Source organism: Elaeis guineensis, chromosome 13 (assembly GCF_000442705.2).
Source record: "Elaeis guineensis isolate ETL-2024a chromosome 13, EG11, whole genome shotgun sequence".
In the NCBI taxonomy this organism is placed as follows: domain Eukaryota; kingdom Viridiplantae; phylum Streptophyta; class Magnoliopsida; order Arecales; family Arecaceae; genus Elaeis; species Elaeis guineensis.
Genome location: NC_026005.2, coordinates 7,897,024 through 7,914,415, shown reverse-complemented (window position 1 = coordinate 7,914,415; position 17,392 = coordinate 7,897,024). Strand labels below are relative to the sequence as shown.

The 17,392-nt window shown below is 37.0% G+C and overlaps 1 protein-coding gene across 2 annotated transcripts; it reads left to right on the top strand.

Moving 5' to 3' along the window:
• Nucleotides 1–413: 413 nt before the first annotated feature.
• Nucleotides 414–17,034, top strand: LOC105033003 (aspartic proteinase-like protein 1). Of its 2 annotated transcripts, XM_073247549.1 has the most exons (10): nucleotides 414–1,002; nucleotides 6,368–6,497; nucleotides 10,502–10,734; nucleotides 10,809–11,036; nucleotides 11,898–12,036; nucleotides 12,116–12,186; nucleotides 12,277–12,376; nucleotides 15,218–15,281; nucleotides 15,381–15,452; nucleotides 16,710–17,034. In XM_073247549.1, exons 1-10 carry the CDS (start codon nucleotides 713–715, stop codon nucleotides 16,940–16,942), a joined length of 1,560 nt encoding a protein of 519 aa, XP_073103650.1. In that variant the 5' UTR covers nucleotides 414–712; the 3' UTR covers nucleotides 16,943–17,034. The 2 variants fall into 2 exon arrangements, with proteins under 2 accessions (XP_073103650.1, XP_073103651.1); XM_073247550.1 differs by lacking the exon at nucleotides 6,368–6,497 and having other exon boundaries at nucleotides 10,468–10,734.
• Nucleotides 17,035–17,392: the final 358 nt, after the last annotated feature.

The following is a 17,392-nucleotide window of genomic DNA, read 5'->3' as shown; positions in this document are numbered from 1 at the left end:
GTATGGGATTTTAAATAATTTTTATTATTTAGTTTCAAAAAAAGAGGATAGTTGAGATCAGATATTAAAATCGTATAAAAAATTTTACTATAAAAAAAAAAATCTGTAAACCGATTCTAAATAGTTGGAAAAAAAGATTAGATAATTATCTTGATTAACTTATATAGATTAAAATATTATTATGATTATAAAATATTATAATAATCAAGTTATAATATGATTAAGTTTGTTATTTTAAATTATAGATATAGAAGATTGAAGGAAAAAATTTAAATAATCTCAATTTTTTATTAGATTTTTTTCTCGTGATTGGCTCCAAATTAAGTGAGAGACAAACGGTAACGGCTACATCTGTTATCTTGTTCAAAAATTGCAGGAGGTTATTTGAGAAAATCCGAAAGAAAACAGCGATCTTCTCTCCTTTTTCTGTGAGCGCAGGGCAAAGGAAACGGAAAAAGAAAAGCTCTCACTCCACTCCACGCAGCGCCCGCTGGAACAACCACCCCCCGGCCTTTGGTTCCCAAAACCCTCGATCTCTTTACCCCCAGAACCCTAACTCCACTCTTCCCCACCTCCCAGATCCCGCCTCCGCCCCGGATCTCGCCCCAAGAAACCTCCCTCGCCGGCGGCGGCTTCCTCCGCCGCTCTCTCCGTCTCTCGGAACGCTAGATCCTCCCCATTCCGGCTCCCGCCACTCAGATCCGTCGCCGCCATGGCAGCATTCTCTTTCCTGGCCGCGCTGCTCGCTGGAAGCCTTCTGGTGTGGAGCTCCCACTCGCTGACGCTTTCCTCGAGGCTGGTCCACCGCTTCTCCGACGAGGCCCGGGCGGCTGCCGCCTCCCGTGGCGGCGGAGGGTGGCCTGCCCGGAGGAGCGCGGAATACTACCAGGTGCTGGCCCGGAGCGACCTCCAGCGGCAGAAGCGGCTGCTCGGGTCTCGCTACCAGACGCTCTTCCCCTCCGAGGGGAGCGAGACCCTCCATCTCGGGAACGACTTCGGCTGGTGTGTAGAAATTTCGCTCCTTTTAGTTTCTTATCCTTTTTTTGGATCCCATTTCTGTAAGTTATATTGCTCTCTGTTCTTTTAATTCACAAGGTAAGAGCGAACTGGAGGCACTGCTGTATCGCACAGAGCTGGATTTTTTTCGTGTTTATGCTCTTGGTTTCATGTTAATGTAATTTGAATTCTTAGATGTGGCAGTAGTCAAGGGCGATTTCTTTATAGGATGTCTTCTAGTGGAATAGACCGGGTGTTACACTTAAAGCACTTAATTTCTGTACATATTCTGATGTTTGGATTGCATACCTGCATTGTATAATATGTGAAGACAGCTTCGGGAAAAGTTTGTCTTTTGGGTTTCCTTTTACTCTTCTCTTGTCAAATGAATGAGGACTGTGTAGGCGACTAATAAATGCTTGACTTGATTTTACCATGTTTATGGGATCATGTGAGAACCCATGCAGATGTGTATTTAGTCCCATATCAGCTGCGTACCAAGGAGGTCCTGGGTACTTATAGAGGGGGTAAGTAATTCAAATAATACTTTCTGGCTAGTTTTATGGATGAGATCATGGATTATTGCAAATGGTATTAGAGTAGATTTGGCTCATGGTGCATGTGGACTAAGGGACACTATAGCATGGGCCTTTTTTGAGCCGATTACAGACTGATCTGGTGTTTGCAATTGGTTTTGACCTTTAGCCTGGTGAAGTTGCCCAGGCTTAAATTGGGGAGGGGGGGGGGGGTGTGGGAATGTGCGAGGGCTCGTGTGAATGTGTGTTTAGTTGCACATCGGTTGTACGTTGGGACGATCTTGTGTACTTATATAGGATCATAAAAGTTAAATAAACTGGCTAGTATTTTTTTGGGTGAGGTCTTGGGTCCTTGCAAGTCATAAAGATTTATTTTGCCTGGAGTTTGAAGACTTCCTACTTGGATAAGCTTTTTCAGGAGCTTAGTTTTATTTAGTAGTGTGTTTGGAGGATTGTCGTTATAGAGTTCTTGTAGGGAGCATGATCTTAGCACCCTTAGGAGGATGCTTCTAATTGGTGCTCCTTGAGGGGAATTATATGAAGGTGGTTTTGACTTCTCATTTTGCGTAAATGGATAAGAATGAGTTTTAAGGGATCGGCATTTTATCATTTTTGCTCGACAAGCATCACAACTAGCTCATTCAAAAATATCCCAGAATATTAGTTTGACAACCATCAAGATAGTAATGGTGAAACATATATAGAAGATATAACTATGACATGGGTCATAATGCATGAAAGGGTCCACTTTTGAAGGCTCGAGCATGATCTTGTGCCAAACAATGCTGACACTTGGACAAGCATAATTGGAGATCTCCCTTTTGTCCATTTCATCCTTCCAACCACAACTTGCATGGTGTTCTAGGTTACCATTTCTTAGTTTTTAGTTGGCTTGAGAATAGATTTCAAGCAAATCAATTTGCCTAAATTGCCTAATACAAGCAAGGGACATCATAGGGTCCCAGTGACATTTTCATTAAAGATGATGTTGCTCTTCATGGTTGTTGTGTTCTTAATAAGAACTTAATTGCATTTTTACTCCAAGATTTTACTTTCAGGAGCTCTTTTGGCAGGTTTTACTGGGATGGGCTTATCAATTCCCTAAATACATGTCTTACGAGAAGTCTTGTTTATTGCCTTTGTCTAAAACTTGTTTTGGACGATTTTATGTCATAAAACAAGAAACATGAGTTTTTGGGAAACTGACCTTCCCTTCTTTTTCATAGCACCCATGACAATAAATTGAGGTCTATCATTATCCTTTTTGCTAAAACTTATAGGCAATCAAACAGCCCCATGGAAAAGTTCTCACTCGTTAGGATCATTTATGGTGTAGATAGCACCTTAAAGCTCTCACAAGATGGCAGCGCAATTTGTATATATTTTGTAATAATGTATAATTTTTTATTGGTATCTATTGTGAAATGGGGAGTTTATTGAAATTGGAAGTGGTGACCCTACCTCAGTGCGCTATCTAGTTTCTTCCATCGAGAATTGTGAGCATCATGGTTGTTAGAGATGGCTGTGTAGGAGGTGTCACCTAGGTGCTTGGGCAGCCTTGTTGCTTACGTGTTTGGCGCTTTCCATGCCTTCGAGCGGGTTGGCTACTTGGGTTTAGTTCTCAGCCACTTAATACTGCATATTCTACTTGGCGGGTGCCTATTTCTAAATTTGCTAAACACATACACACAAGAAAAATGTTAAACTAAGTTTCAACCATCTCCTTGCATATTTATTGTAAACTATATCTACAACTTTGTAACTTGGACTGCGTGTATCTTTCTATGTTTGGTCATCTATATAACCATCTTTTTGGACATGCATTCTTTACCTATACGACTATATTTTATTTATTTTTTATCTTGGTTTTTATAATATGTTCCCAAAGATATTCATTCATGCTAAGTTATACTGTGCGGCTTGGAGGGTTGGATCTTTTTAAATTATGTGACAAAAAGTTTACACAAGTAAAACTTAACTAATCAAATCAAATATTACATAATTGCATTGCTTAAGGAGTTAATTTCCATATTGCTTGTAATTTTTTTTTTAACAGTGTTGTCTACGAACTATATATATATATATATATATATATATATATATATATATATATATATATATATATATATATGTATATATATATATATGTATATATATATATATGTATATATATATATATATGTATGAATATTTATGCAAACACATATGCTACATATATAGACATATATATGTCTATAAATATATATATACACGGAAACACATATACACACTCATATTTGTGACAATTTGCTCATGCAAGGTTACTGCACTAATTTTGTTAGTTTTTTAGGTTTTTAACTCTACGTCCACTTAAGCTATCTGACAATCTTGGTATGCATACTTATGGAGAAAATGGATTCCTCATCACTATGTGAATAGTGATTACACCATTTTACTCTAGTGTTTAGATTATTTAAGAGTTTTGTTAGGATAACTAAGTATCTTTCATGGAAACCAAGGAGGATCTTGGGAAAGTTCAAGCAATACTTGTGCGTAGCATTTGCTTATGCCCTAATATTTTATTAGGATATTTGATAGATTTTGGAGTATCTTTTCTTTTTTAGGGAAAATTAAAAAGGACAACTATTGCTTTTGTTTCTTCATGTTTTTAAAGGAAAGCTTCGGTTTAAGAGTGTGGAAACCAAGTGATGTAGGAGCACTTGGGGCATGGCCTACGAAGGCATAGGTGGACCTCAGGAAGGGTTATAAAAGTTTAGGTCAAGGAATCACTTGAAGTAGCTAGAATCTTCAACCTAGCATATTGCATCCCTTTCAGAATTGTCCCAGAATCTCAAACCCACAGTTGCCTCCTAAGCACTTCTTTATCAAAATTGTTGCTAAAATATCTGCTTCTTCACACTTGCATCCTCAACTGCGACTAAGAAATCACCTTGCTGTCCTGTTATAGAAAACATGATACAAAACATGTCTTTTACCTATTGTTAAAAGTTATAAAGGTCTAGAAATTTTTGTTTTAGGCTTTTAGAAGAGAGGTCTTATGAACAGGTGTCTAATGGTAATCGGTCAATGGGTGATTGATTGTAATAGTAATAGTCTTGTAACAGAATTGTGGGTTATAGAAGTTATGAAAAAAAGTTAAGAAGAAACACACAGTTTTGAAGATTGAAAGTGTATGTCATATTCGTATAAATCTGAAATAGTATGAGTGAAGGCAGACTTGGCCAGCAAAAATCTTTCATTCAAATAATTCATTTAAAATGATTTTTTTGATGTGTCACTAGTAAGCTCTTTTATAAACTATTCATATCTTATTCTACAGGTGGATTAGGGCTTTTGAAAACCAAGTATCCAGTCTCCACACAGAAAGTCAAAATCTTTTTAAATTGCAAAATGCAGAATCTTGCAGCTCCGTCTATAAAGATGCCTAAAACATTAAAAACGCAAATCCTATGAACTTCATGACTTATCCAACCCACATATACCTAAAGTAGAACTTTTCATACCAATCTACTTAAAATATGATTTAAAGCTTCCTGAAATTTTCCCAAATAAAAGTTCTGAAAATGCAATAAAATCTAGGGTAACTAATTTCTTTTTTGCCATCACCTGGGGGGCAGCTGTGGGATTTTAGGTATCAATCATGTGCATTTTGTATCAAAGTGATTCTGCCAAAAAAGAATTTCTGTAATCTTTCCACTTATTTTGCTCTTCTCCTTCTTTTGTTTGCTCATGCTTCTCCTCTACGATTCCTTTCTTACTTGCCCTAGTCCCTCTTTCCTCTTTGCTCTCATTTTTTTCTTTTCTTCTTTTTTTTTCTCTTCTTTTCTTTCTATTCATTAGTCATCTGCAGTTATTTTCTGCTAAATGAATTTCTGCTTATATAATTTTGAATTTGATAACTTATTTTGGACCTCAGTTTGGTTCTTCTTTTTCCTTTTGAGTACCACAATTTGATCCTGTATAAGGTTGGTATATCCTCACCAGGTTTCATCTCTGGTTGCTGCCAGCTGACCTAAATCCTCTACAAGTCCAAATTCTTTTCTGAATAAGATCTCAGACCTTTTCTTAGTTGGTCATGCGAGGAGCATCTCCATCAATACTTTGTGTAGCTCTTGCATTCTGTGTCTCTGCGCACCTTCTCCTTTTTGGTTTGATGATGCATCAAGTCCAACATTGTTTTATATTTTATTTTATCGAACATTCTAAAAATTTTTTTTATTGCTCTGCATTCTAAAACATGAAACATTGTATGCAATATTACTGCCATAAATGAGTTTGTCTTTAGACTTGGAGGCTCTAGTCTTTGTGGCATTCTGGAAACACCTCTCCAACTTATCGACTTGTGTCTCATACTAGGATCTTCATGTTTGCTTTTTTGTTTTCCATTTAATATGTTAAAAATAACAAAGATCTCAAACAGAATCACATTGGGACTTGTAATATCTGTCATGACTATGATATCATTGTGATATCATTTTTTTTTTCTAAATTGTTTTGCAAAGAATCATGGCCCATTTCCTCAGTTACATCACACTTTATTAATATTGTTTAAGAGCTCTTGCATTGTGTTTGAAATCTTTCGTGGTGCTTATTTGTTCTGTTCTATTCATTGATACTACTAGTTAATATGTGGATCTAAATTTTGCTTATGTAGTTTCATATCCCTTTATCATTTATTGTATCTTGAGAAGCATGTATCAGTTCATCATAATGCCTTATCTTACATTTGGAGCATTTATTTATTGCCCTTCTCATTAATTCAGAACATTTTGGCATTATTAACATTAAAATTGATTGTTTGACAGAAATCCTAGTGTTTACATTTAATTGGACAGGTTACATTATACGTGGATCGATATAGGGACACCCAATGTTTCATTTCTTGTGGCATTGGATGCTGGAAGTGACTTGCTTTGGGTTCCCTGTGATTGCATGCAGTGTGCTTCTTTGTCTGGCTATCATTTGGTAGGCCTATCGCATTTGCTATGACATCCTATTGTAATCACGAAGGATGTTAATTTTTATGCTAAGCCTTTATATTTTGCCTTTATTGTTATTGCTTGATCTTGCATCTGTTGCTATTTAATTTCTAACTTCCATCTTGTGCATGTTAATCCACTTACTGATTTTTTTTAAATGAACTATGATATCAGAATTAGTGAGAAACACCAAGTTGTGACATACGTATGATTTATGACCACCTTTTTTTCTTCTCTCATGTATAAAATATTTTTAAATCAAAAGAAGATAAAAAGCTGGAGGAATATATATTATTGTTGATGTCCAGATGATTAAAAAGAACCCATCATATACAGGGAACAACCGATGCGAACACAAAAAATAAAGAAGAAAAGGATTAGCTACCATAAACACGTTGTTGCTGGAAGCAATATGCTATATGAAGGACTCCAAAGCATATAATAAGCGATAGCACAATCTTTAGTTCAGGAGAAGTTTTTAAAACCTAATCCAGGGACCTGAAAATTCTTGACCAGGGTGGGATGGTACCATTCTGATGGTTAGGATGGTTTGGCATCCTAGTGAATCACTAGGACGCCATTTTTTTATTGTTTTTGGGTTTTAAGATTTTGTTTGTCATATATTAGTATTAGGATAGGTTTTACAAGCCCATGATCAGGTTAATGCCACCAAATATTGGTATTGGGACCAGTGCTTTGAAACAAAATGAGAAAAACCCCTATGAGTTCTTCCTCTTCCCCTCTCCTTCCTCTTTTTTCTCTTTTTGTGCTTTTGCATACAAAATAGGAGCAAGGCCTTGGCCTCTCTCTCTCTCTCTCTCTCTCTCTCTCTCTCTCTACTGTGTCCTAGCTTTGTTCCGCTTCGCACTTGCTGATTCATTTACTAACTAACTTGACTGGTCCCAGACTCCCAATAGGTACAAATTGAGACAAATCGAAATACCATGGTGGATATGGACCTAGGTCCCATAGCTATCCTAGGACTTAGTCTTTTACCAATCTACTATGGGATGGCCAGGAGGGATTTAGCTATAAATCCATGCTTCTAAGCATACAATATCCAAGAACAATCGATGCTACTTGATAATAAACTGAAACTCCGTACCCTTGAATCGTTAATCGTTGTATGCATGAAGTCCATCAAAACCTATGGTCTATAAGGGGACTTCTGGTTAATGTGCCTTTCTTACACTAATGCAAAATGTTTCAAAGCTTTTTATCCTTAATGCCGAACATGCCATATGAATTGGCAATGCAGCAAAAGGCAGGGATAATCTTGTCCATTTGGTTAGATGATTGGCATTTTCAGACTACGTTTAATCACCTTTGTGTAAAACTATTGTAGGAAAGTATATGACCTAGGATATCAAGCACAACATGATGACCATGATTTTGAACATAGTTGCAAAAGCCTGCACCCTATTCATTCTAGCATTTTTGATATTTATTGCGAGAAAGCTATCTTTTAAGTTCCTCGTTTGCCTTTAAATTTCAGCCCCAGGATTAAAGTGCCAGCTTAGCTGGTCCATGCTACTCGGCGTATGTTATGTTGGGCTTGAATTAGCATGTGGCATGGCTATGAGCTAGTATGTATATGTGTATTCTGGCCTGGCATGAAGCAAACACATGGGCACTTAAAAGCTTCTGATTTGTAGTGCCTATACCAGTATTTTATGACCGGTACAGTGTTGGTATGGGTAGGTTTTTGGTGTGAAGACTTAATATGCCCTTTGTATTAAGTACTGGTTTGCTGTCAGTAGGTATGGTACACAAAAACCTAGCAGTGTGGTCCGATACAATGAACCATGCTTAAAACATAATTTCAGCCTTAAAGCATATCCGACTAAAAATCTCCAATGTTATATTAAATCATAAAGAATAGATAGAATTTCTTGTTCTGAGTCTTAGTTACCAAAACTGGAGTAGGAGCGCATGTCAATGTGGGGAAATGGATATTTTAAAAACACTTTCAGTGAGTAAGAGCTTAGGAAATGAATGTGGGTTCAAGATCCTGGGAAGATTTCGAAGCATGTGCAGTACCTTAGGTAGAAGCGTCCAACTACTAAACTTTGATCCTTTTGAATTACTCATAACTTGTTCACAAGAATTCAAACCAGCTCTTATGAAATTTTGCTTCCACTCAATCTGTCTTCATCCAAAACAACTCCTTTCAAAATTGTTTACGGGGAAGTTCATTCTATGATCATATGGCTTTTCCTATTTTGGAAGTGGGAAACAAACTGTAATCACTTCTTGCATTTGTATGCTTTCACATTGTTTAGAAACTGTTGGTATTGTCTCTTAGATAATGAAGTAGTTTTGCGCAAAGAAATGCTTGTCCTAGAATTTTCCTTTAGCTAAATTTCGAGAGGCTTATAAATGTTTAAAAAATGATTGTAGAAACTCATAGTTCTGAAGTCTCTAAAACCATTATCTGTTTTGTTTGTAGGAAAAGTGCAAAGTAACATGCACATGTCCTATAGGAGTGCAAGATTAAAATATCAAAAAATGCTGCTAATGTCACCTTCTACAATAATTCGGGCCCAGTTAAAGAGGATGATTGAGAAATGTCAAGGTCTAGCACTTCTCGATCTTTATGTTAAATACTTGTTCAATATGATCACATATCCTTTTTTAAGGGTCATTAAAGTTTCTTTTAAGTCAATCATCCAGTAAAATACATGTTGACAAAAATAAGTGCTTCAGTCCTTAGTTTGTACCTTATTTCACTCCCCAAAAGCACAAAGTAACTTCTAAGTGATGCTACAATTGTTATCTCTTCCTTTGTTTTGCTCCCTGTTTCCTTCAATCTCTTTGCTAACTAGGATGCTTCTGTCTTTAGGAATTATGGAGTATCTCTGCTTCTGGACGCTTAGACATGACATCACACTGAAACTTCATGCATTTGGAAATTAGGAGTAACTTGGTTATATCAGGCAAAAGTGTTGGCAGTTGGCCGGTTTTTGGTCTATATGGTCCAATGACATCTTAAGCAAAATGTGTAATTTTAATGCTCATCTATTTGAAGTGCTAGACAAATAATTCCAAAAAGTCTTGATCATTATAGTGAATTTTCTGATTCGAGGTTAAAGTGTTGGACTCTGGGATGATTGGCAAGGTGCCAAATATCTAGGTAACACGTGTTAAATCTTCTGCTATTGATGAGCCTAGATTTCTTCCTCTGTAACTCTTGTTCATGACTCATTTCTTTTTACTCTAGTTTCAACTAATGATTTTAGAAATAATACTTGTCCAATTACATTATGAATCTCAGCAGTTCAAGCACGTCTATCCTTAGCATCCACCATATCCTCATTTGGTAGGCATCGTCGCTGGTGCTTTGAAAAGATTGTTTTTGAAACCAATGTGTTGACCCTGTCTGCCTTCCCATCTCAATCTCTGGCAACCCCCTGAGATAAGATATATGTGCACTTTCAATATTAGTGATGCAGAGGATTTTCAGGACTAGTCCTAGCAGCAAACTGGAGAATGACCACTACATATTCTTCAGATGCATATGAATGCTAGGCTTTTCCATTGCAATTGGCTTATTGCAGCACCCTGAATAAAAAATGCTTTGCTACTTATGGTCAGGTAAGCTAGAGCATCCTACCAATCAATTCTTTCACATGCCTAGTTATCTCTGCTATTATTGCATCATTTATGCTTAAATTTATTTGTCTATTAATTTGCCTTTATTTCGCTCTTGATTTTGAAGGATTTGGTATTAATTTGCAGCTCTAAATTGGTAATTGACTGGAGATGGTTGTCAAGGGTACATAATTGTTTTTGTGTGAATGTGTATTCCTTCTTTTTCTATTACCTGAAATAGAATCATGCTAGCTTGGTCAGCATTATATCCTAGTACTTTTGCCTTAATAAACAGAAAAAGAGGTGGCTAGTCTGCTAAAATTTGGCAGCAGGTTTAGCACTTATTTCCAATGATTGATTGGCAGGTGCTCCCTGGTATATGGAGCATCTATTGTGCAGGATAAAGATCTAGGTATGTATAGTCCAGCTGAATCAAGAACCAGCAGGCATCTCTCTTGCAGTCATGAGCTTTGTGCTTGGGGGTCTAGCTGCAATAGTGCGAAGCAGCCTTGTCCATATAATATCAACTACGACTCGGAAAATACATCCAGTTCAGGATTTCTGGTTGAGGATACACTGTACTTGGCATCCAATGTGGACCACAGACCTATACAGGCTTCAGTCATTATAGGGTGGGATGTAGTTATTTATATTTCCAATGTTTATATGATTCCTTCACTGAAGCTATTTTTAATTTTGAACGCAGTTGTGGTAGGAGGCAAAGTGGTGATTATTTGGATGGAGTTGCTCCTGATGGCCTTCTAGGATTGGGATTTGGGGAAATCTCGGTTCCAAGCTTCCTTGCAAGATCTGGATTGGTGCGAAATTCTTTCTCAATATGCTTTCAAGAAGAAGATTCTGGGAGAATTTACTTTGGGGATCAGGGGGTTGCCACCCAACAGTCGACTCCATTTATTCCTTCCAATGGGAAGTAGTAAGTTCTTCTGAAGGCTGGCATATGATTCTAAATCATTCAGTGTTTTGTCATTAAGCATTCTTGTTGTATATTTAACATTTATTACCTATTTTTCAAGGATTGCATGCATATTGTTAAGCACATGTTCATTCATTCATTCTTCTTTTTCTTCCCAATATATTGGTGAATGTTGTCGTTTTTCTACAAATATGAAGTGGCCAATGCAGTTTAATTCAAATTAAGAAGTCTTTTTCTTGTATAATTGGAAATATCGATGCCATTGGATTGCTTGCCATTCAATGATGGTCATTAATGCTTAGTTGCTTTTGATTTGGAATAGCTGATTGCAGTGAACAAACAAGGATAAATTGGATGTCTGACATATTTGCAGCTTACTTTCTGTGTGCATTTACAAAGTCAAAATTGTTAAGAAAATAATGAAATTTGCAATCATGGATCCTGCTGTATGCCATTGACTAAAACAAACATATGTACATATGCATGCCAGAAATAAATTTAATTAATTTATCTTGATATGCAAATGCCTTATGTAGGTGTTAAGTAGCTAGGTAGAAATTACTATATTGTCGTATCTTTCCTTAGAATCACCTGTCAGCATTTTTATGGAGAAATGTGGTGGGAATACCACCTTCCAGGTTTGAACTTGGAACCAGCCACCAACATGTGCACTGAGGTAGGAGGTGTCAGACAACATACCAAGTCCTATTGGCTGAATTACCTGTTGTGTTTGGGAGGGGTCAAACAGCATACTCAGGCCCTACTGGCTGAATCACATGTTGTGTTACGACTACTTTGTGCATCACTTGCTGTAGCTTTCCTTTTCATGGTCTTGATTTTTAGTTTTGGCCTTTGGTTCAGCATGACTTACATTGTTGAGGTGGAAAGTTTTTGCATCGGATCTCAATGTCTTGGGAAAACCATCTTCCATGCACTAGTTGACAGCGGCTCATCATTCACATCTCTCCCTGACAATGTTTATAAGAGAGTCACTACGAAGGTAATTTTTACTTGCTGAGTGTAATTTTGTGGCTTCCTTATGTTGCATAAGGAATTAACTTGTCTCTAAAATTTTGTAGTTTGACAGGCAAGTTAATGCTTCGAGGCTTGTTTACAGTGATTCTCCTTGGGAGTACTGTTACAAAGCCAGGTGAACCTCTTAAGTAGTCATAGTGAAATAGCAAATGTGCTGTGTTTGTTTGAATCCATTCCCACTGAGTTCTTTTGCTTGTGATAACAGTCCTCTTGAGATGCCTGAGATACCAACTCTGACATTAATGTTTTCTGTCAACAAGAGTTTCGTGGCTAATAGTCCTGTTCATCACGTTTATGGGGAAGAGGTGTGTTATTCTTGTTTTTTAGCTTACTATTCCAAACTTCCAGCATTATGTAATAGATATTCTTTTTAGAGGTCTGTTATCATGCTAAAAGTTTCCAGTAAAATGTGATGCATACATGTAGAATAATTTTAGGTCTTCTACCTTTTAGAAGATTTGCTGATGTAATTATTGATGGTATGGCTTGCAAGATGCCTAATGAAACAATTATTGAACATGACAATAATTTTTCTAATGATGTAAATGATATATTATCTATTATGTGCTTCTGTGGGTGCATGTGCGTGCATGCACATTCTTAAAAATTAAGCTGTGAAGATCATTTTATAATAATTCAGTTGTTAAGTAAGCTTATAATTGATCATTTTGTTATTACTGATGCTATCCATCTAGTAAATGGAAGATTGAAAACTCAGAGATAGTAAAATTAGCAGCTATTCTTGGCGCTGTAATCTGTTACAAATTTAGATGTCAGTAATCAATTAACAGATAATATTTTGTTTCTCGAAGTGTTTGAATTTGGTTTCACACAACTTGGCAAGCCTGGGAGTAACCAGGAAAGATATCAAGGCACTAGCAATGTTATAAACAATATGGAAGTGCAGACAAAGAAAGTTAAGACTGGTGTATTGAGCACATGATCCAACAAATTTTGACATTCTGTTATAATTAAGACTAGAATTCAGTCATTGACAGGAAGTAGCAATGATGGATAATCTCCTATGCATGTACTCCAATAAATAATAGAAAGTATTACATTTACCTGAAAAATGTGTGTTACGACTAACAAAAATCTATGAACTAGTTATTCATTCTATTTCACCTGTTGTTCTAACTTAGGCTCTTAGGTGTCTCAGGGCTGTGCTGCCTGTCACTGCTCTATAGATGTCCAAAAAGATGTGGTTAAAAGTAAATGCTTGTCCATGTTAAAAGTGGACCTGTATTGAGTTTAGCTGCTAGATCTGAAGCATGAGTAAGTTTTTTGTTCTCACCATCAGACATGCTTGACTTCTGCTGCTGTTTCTGATACAGCCATACTGTTCACAATCATCGTGTCACTAGCAACCTTTTGTGAAGTAGGCCATTAGAGTGATACCTTCAAAGCAATGACAAATACCACATCCTATACCAAGAAATAGAGTCCTCATGTAGCAAGTTAACAATCGGATGTCTGGATGTGTATAGTTTCAAACTATGTCCTCTGGTATGCACTGCTTTGGTATTTCTCAATTCTCGTTTCTTTCTAAGGCCTCTCCAGGATGGCATGTGGGACAGTCCTAAACAAGGGTGCCCCAGTGCACAAGGTTTCTGCCACTGCAGGTCTGGAGAGGGTTAAATGCATGCAGCCTTACCCCTGCATGCTGAGAAGCTGTTTCTGTGTTTCAATCCGTGACTTCCAGATTACAACGGAGCAACCTTACTGTTGCACCAAGGCCCACCCTCATTCATGTGGGACAGTCCTAGTAAGTTGAATTATGATTTCCTGGTTATCCTTGATTGTCCACAGATTCCATGCCAAGGTCAGATGTCAATGCATTATGACATGTCATCATGGCCCTCTATCATCATTCTCATTCTCTACAATTCAGTTAATCTCACCAATCTCCTGAATGTCACAGTTTCACTGTTCCTGCCCTGACCAGTGCCTTGCATAGTACATTGTTTGGACATTATAAAAACTGATCATGGATCTCTTTTAATAATCAATTTGTTCAACTGGGCCCTCCTCTATATTCTAGTCTAGCTTGATGCGTTCAACTAGTTTCAACATCTTTGCCCTCCTCAAGTTTGTGACTTTTCTTAGTGGCAGAAACTACGTGCTTCAGCATCAATTTGGATATTCTTCAAATACTAGACAAAAGGTTGTACCCCAAAAAAAAAAAAAAAAAAAAACTAGATGAAGGGTTGAGAACGTGTCCTGCAAATTGGCTCCTGGAGAACAAGGTAGAATCTAGTGCGTGCATTTATTTACTCATTAAAATCTTCACAGATGATTTAAATTGCACAAGTCCTTACCGACCATTTGTATGTTCTGGGAGTTGCTTGTGTCACCTGTTATCACTTTCTTCCAAAATTTTGTCTTTTGCCTATGATAAGTTTAGTGAATGACAAGTTACAGCCGACACTTTTCAGAAAATTTTGCATTTAAATTTCTTGTTATTATCTGGTATCCTTGGGATGTTTACTAGGCCCTATCTTGTTACCACTGGCACATTCTAGAATCCACTTCCATAATTGGTGGTACACTGCCATATCAGTTCGATGCTGATCAGTCACTGTCTTTTGCCTCTAGCTTATAAAGCTGTTTAGATCATATGCACAAAGCCTCATTTTGTTCTGAGCTTTTTGAGACATTATAATGGTGGCAAAGCATGTGATGGCTGAGCATGAGGGCACCTGCTTGCCAACTTGATCTCCTGTGAGACAGGATTGTCAAATTTATTCTTTAATCTTTGAAATTTAGATTGCTCATCTTGGATCTTGCATTCTGACAGGTTAAACCATATGTGTCTGGTAATTCTTTTTTCATTTGGATTTCATTTTTGGAGTTTTAAGTCCAAAGTAAATGAATTAGTATTTTAGTTAATGGACTTTTTTCTTAGATTGTTTGATGTTTGTTGCTCTGCACATGCTTCATCCGAGATTGCTGTTGTTCCATGGTAATTATAATGCATGCAGTTGCCTTCACAAAATTTGAGCATTACATGAGGAAAGAAATTGTTCTCCAAATATCGAAATTGTCAAATCTCCAGCATGCAACCTCTATGCCGCTTCTAAATTCCTTTTCCTCTATGTGTGAATATACAATTGGAGGGAAGATATGAGATGATGATGCTGTTGCAGGGAGATCTTGCTGGATTTTGCTTAGCTCTACAATCATCATCAGATAGCATGGGGATTATTGGACGTGAGCAGTGCTTCGACTACACAAATTGTTTTTTGTTTTTGTTCTGTTAACACACTTCATTTCTGTTATTAACTCAAAGTTCCAACTTTATGCATGCAGAGAATTTTATGACGGGGTACCGTATAGTTTTTGATAGAGAGAATTTAAAACTAGGATGGTCACAATCCAATTGTAAGACTTCTTTTCTCTTCATTACAATTATTTGTAAACTCCTTATCCATTCATTTCTAGTCATGTTCATAAGTCTGGTTCTGTTTCTTATGACCCATTTTGTATGCTACCCCCTACCTTTCTTTCCTCTGCCTCTTTCTTTCTTTCCTTCTTTTTTTTTTTCAGTGGTGTGTTTTTTTTTTTTTAATTTTTATTTTTTTGTTGGTGTTGGGGGGGGGGGGGTGGGGTGGGGTTTGATATTGTACCAAAACTATTTCTTGTCACATGCATCTTACATATGCCCATTGAAGATATTGATTATTTTAGATTTCATCTTCTGTGCCATAATTCTTTCTAGTGTTGCATGGGCTTAAATGCAAGAATTGGATCAGACACATCCAAAAGCTTGACTCAATAAGAGGAAAAGAAAGAGATACAGGGATATGTAAAAATAATTGCTACTAAAATTTGTATGAATAGTGTATATGAAAAGGTTAAAAGATTTTATCTGCGAAGATCTTCAGTATGCATGTTTATCAATCAACTTCCAAATTAATTAAGAATTTGAGAAAAATGATATTTTGCAAGGTTATTTTAGTACATGCATTCTTGATCAATGTTAAAAAAGGATGAAAGATTATTTTTAATTTTATCAGTGGATCAAACTCATTATTGGAGGAATCTAGCTTCCTACTAAAATTTGAAAGCTGCAATAAAAAGATTTGATGAGCATCCCAAGTGTCTGACGTGTCTCTGATGTAGGAGTTGAATGCGATGTCTAGGTAATATAGCTTCACTTCTACAACCTTATATGATTGAACAAAACAAGTCATGCTTTATTGCTCATTATCTAAATCAGTGCCTAAATACATGGTTGACTGCCATTATAAGAAGTGACTGCATTTTCTTTTTCCTCCTTTTCGTTGTTCAGACTTCTTTTGGTATCAAAACCCTAAAATATGTCAAGTTACAATGAGCATTCAGTTCGACAATTTTTCCTATAAGGTGCATGATTTCTTTGGTACTGTCCAAAAGCAAGTTTTGTCAACAGGTTTAAGGCTTGTGGTTTGATTTGTGAACTATCTCCATCTTTTGTGTGGAGTGTTGTTGGAGTGTCCCTGTTCAGTGGGCCAAAGGCCATAGATTCAAAGGCTGCAGAACTTGGCTCCTAAGGAGTAACTGAATCCCATAATCATATGGGATTAGAGTGCATTGAAAAAAGACTAGATAATGTTACAGATTCAAGTGTCACTCATATCTTTTCTTCTGCACGGACAGGTCATGATCTTGACAACAGCAGGAGTGTACATTTGACGCCACCGCCACAAAATAGGCCTGAGAACCCATTGCCGACAGATGAGCAGCAGAGCAGCCCCAAAGGCCGGGCAGTTGCACCAGCAGTGGCTGGTAGGACTCCTCCCACCAATCCGTCAGCAGCTTCACCACAAGTGGTCACCCAGTACTGTTTGTTGTTACTACTGACTCAGGTTGCTGTCATGTTTATTGGATAAATCTTTAGTATATACATACATATATATATAGTCATGTAAATCTGCATCCTTCAGCAGTCTTTCCCTTTATCCAATGTGGTTTTTTCTCATCATTGGTTGTCTGTGGCTGGTGTTAGTTAATCCTGCGTCTTTCTGTTCTGTTCTTACTGTTGTGCTCACAGCTTTGATAGTTCCCATTTAGTCTAGATGTCAACTCAGGTAATCATGTTACTACAGGTGCCTCTGCTGGGTTATTCCGGTGACATTTTTGATTCTTGGTTCTTAGAATTTGCCAAGATTACATTCAATTGCTGTCTTTTACATATTAACTGCTCAATGTTCCTTCCCCTTCAAACAACTGATATATACTGCGAGAATGTTTTCACTGATATTTTAGTATGCAATCTGATGATCTTCATTTTTCGTGATCCTGATCCACTTCTGTGAGATCAACACTATCTGATGCTTCCT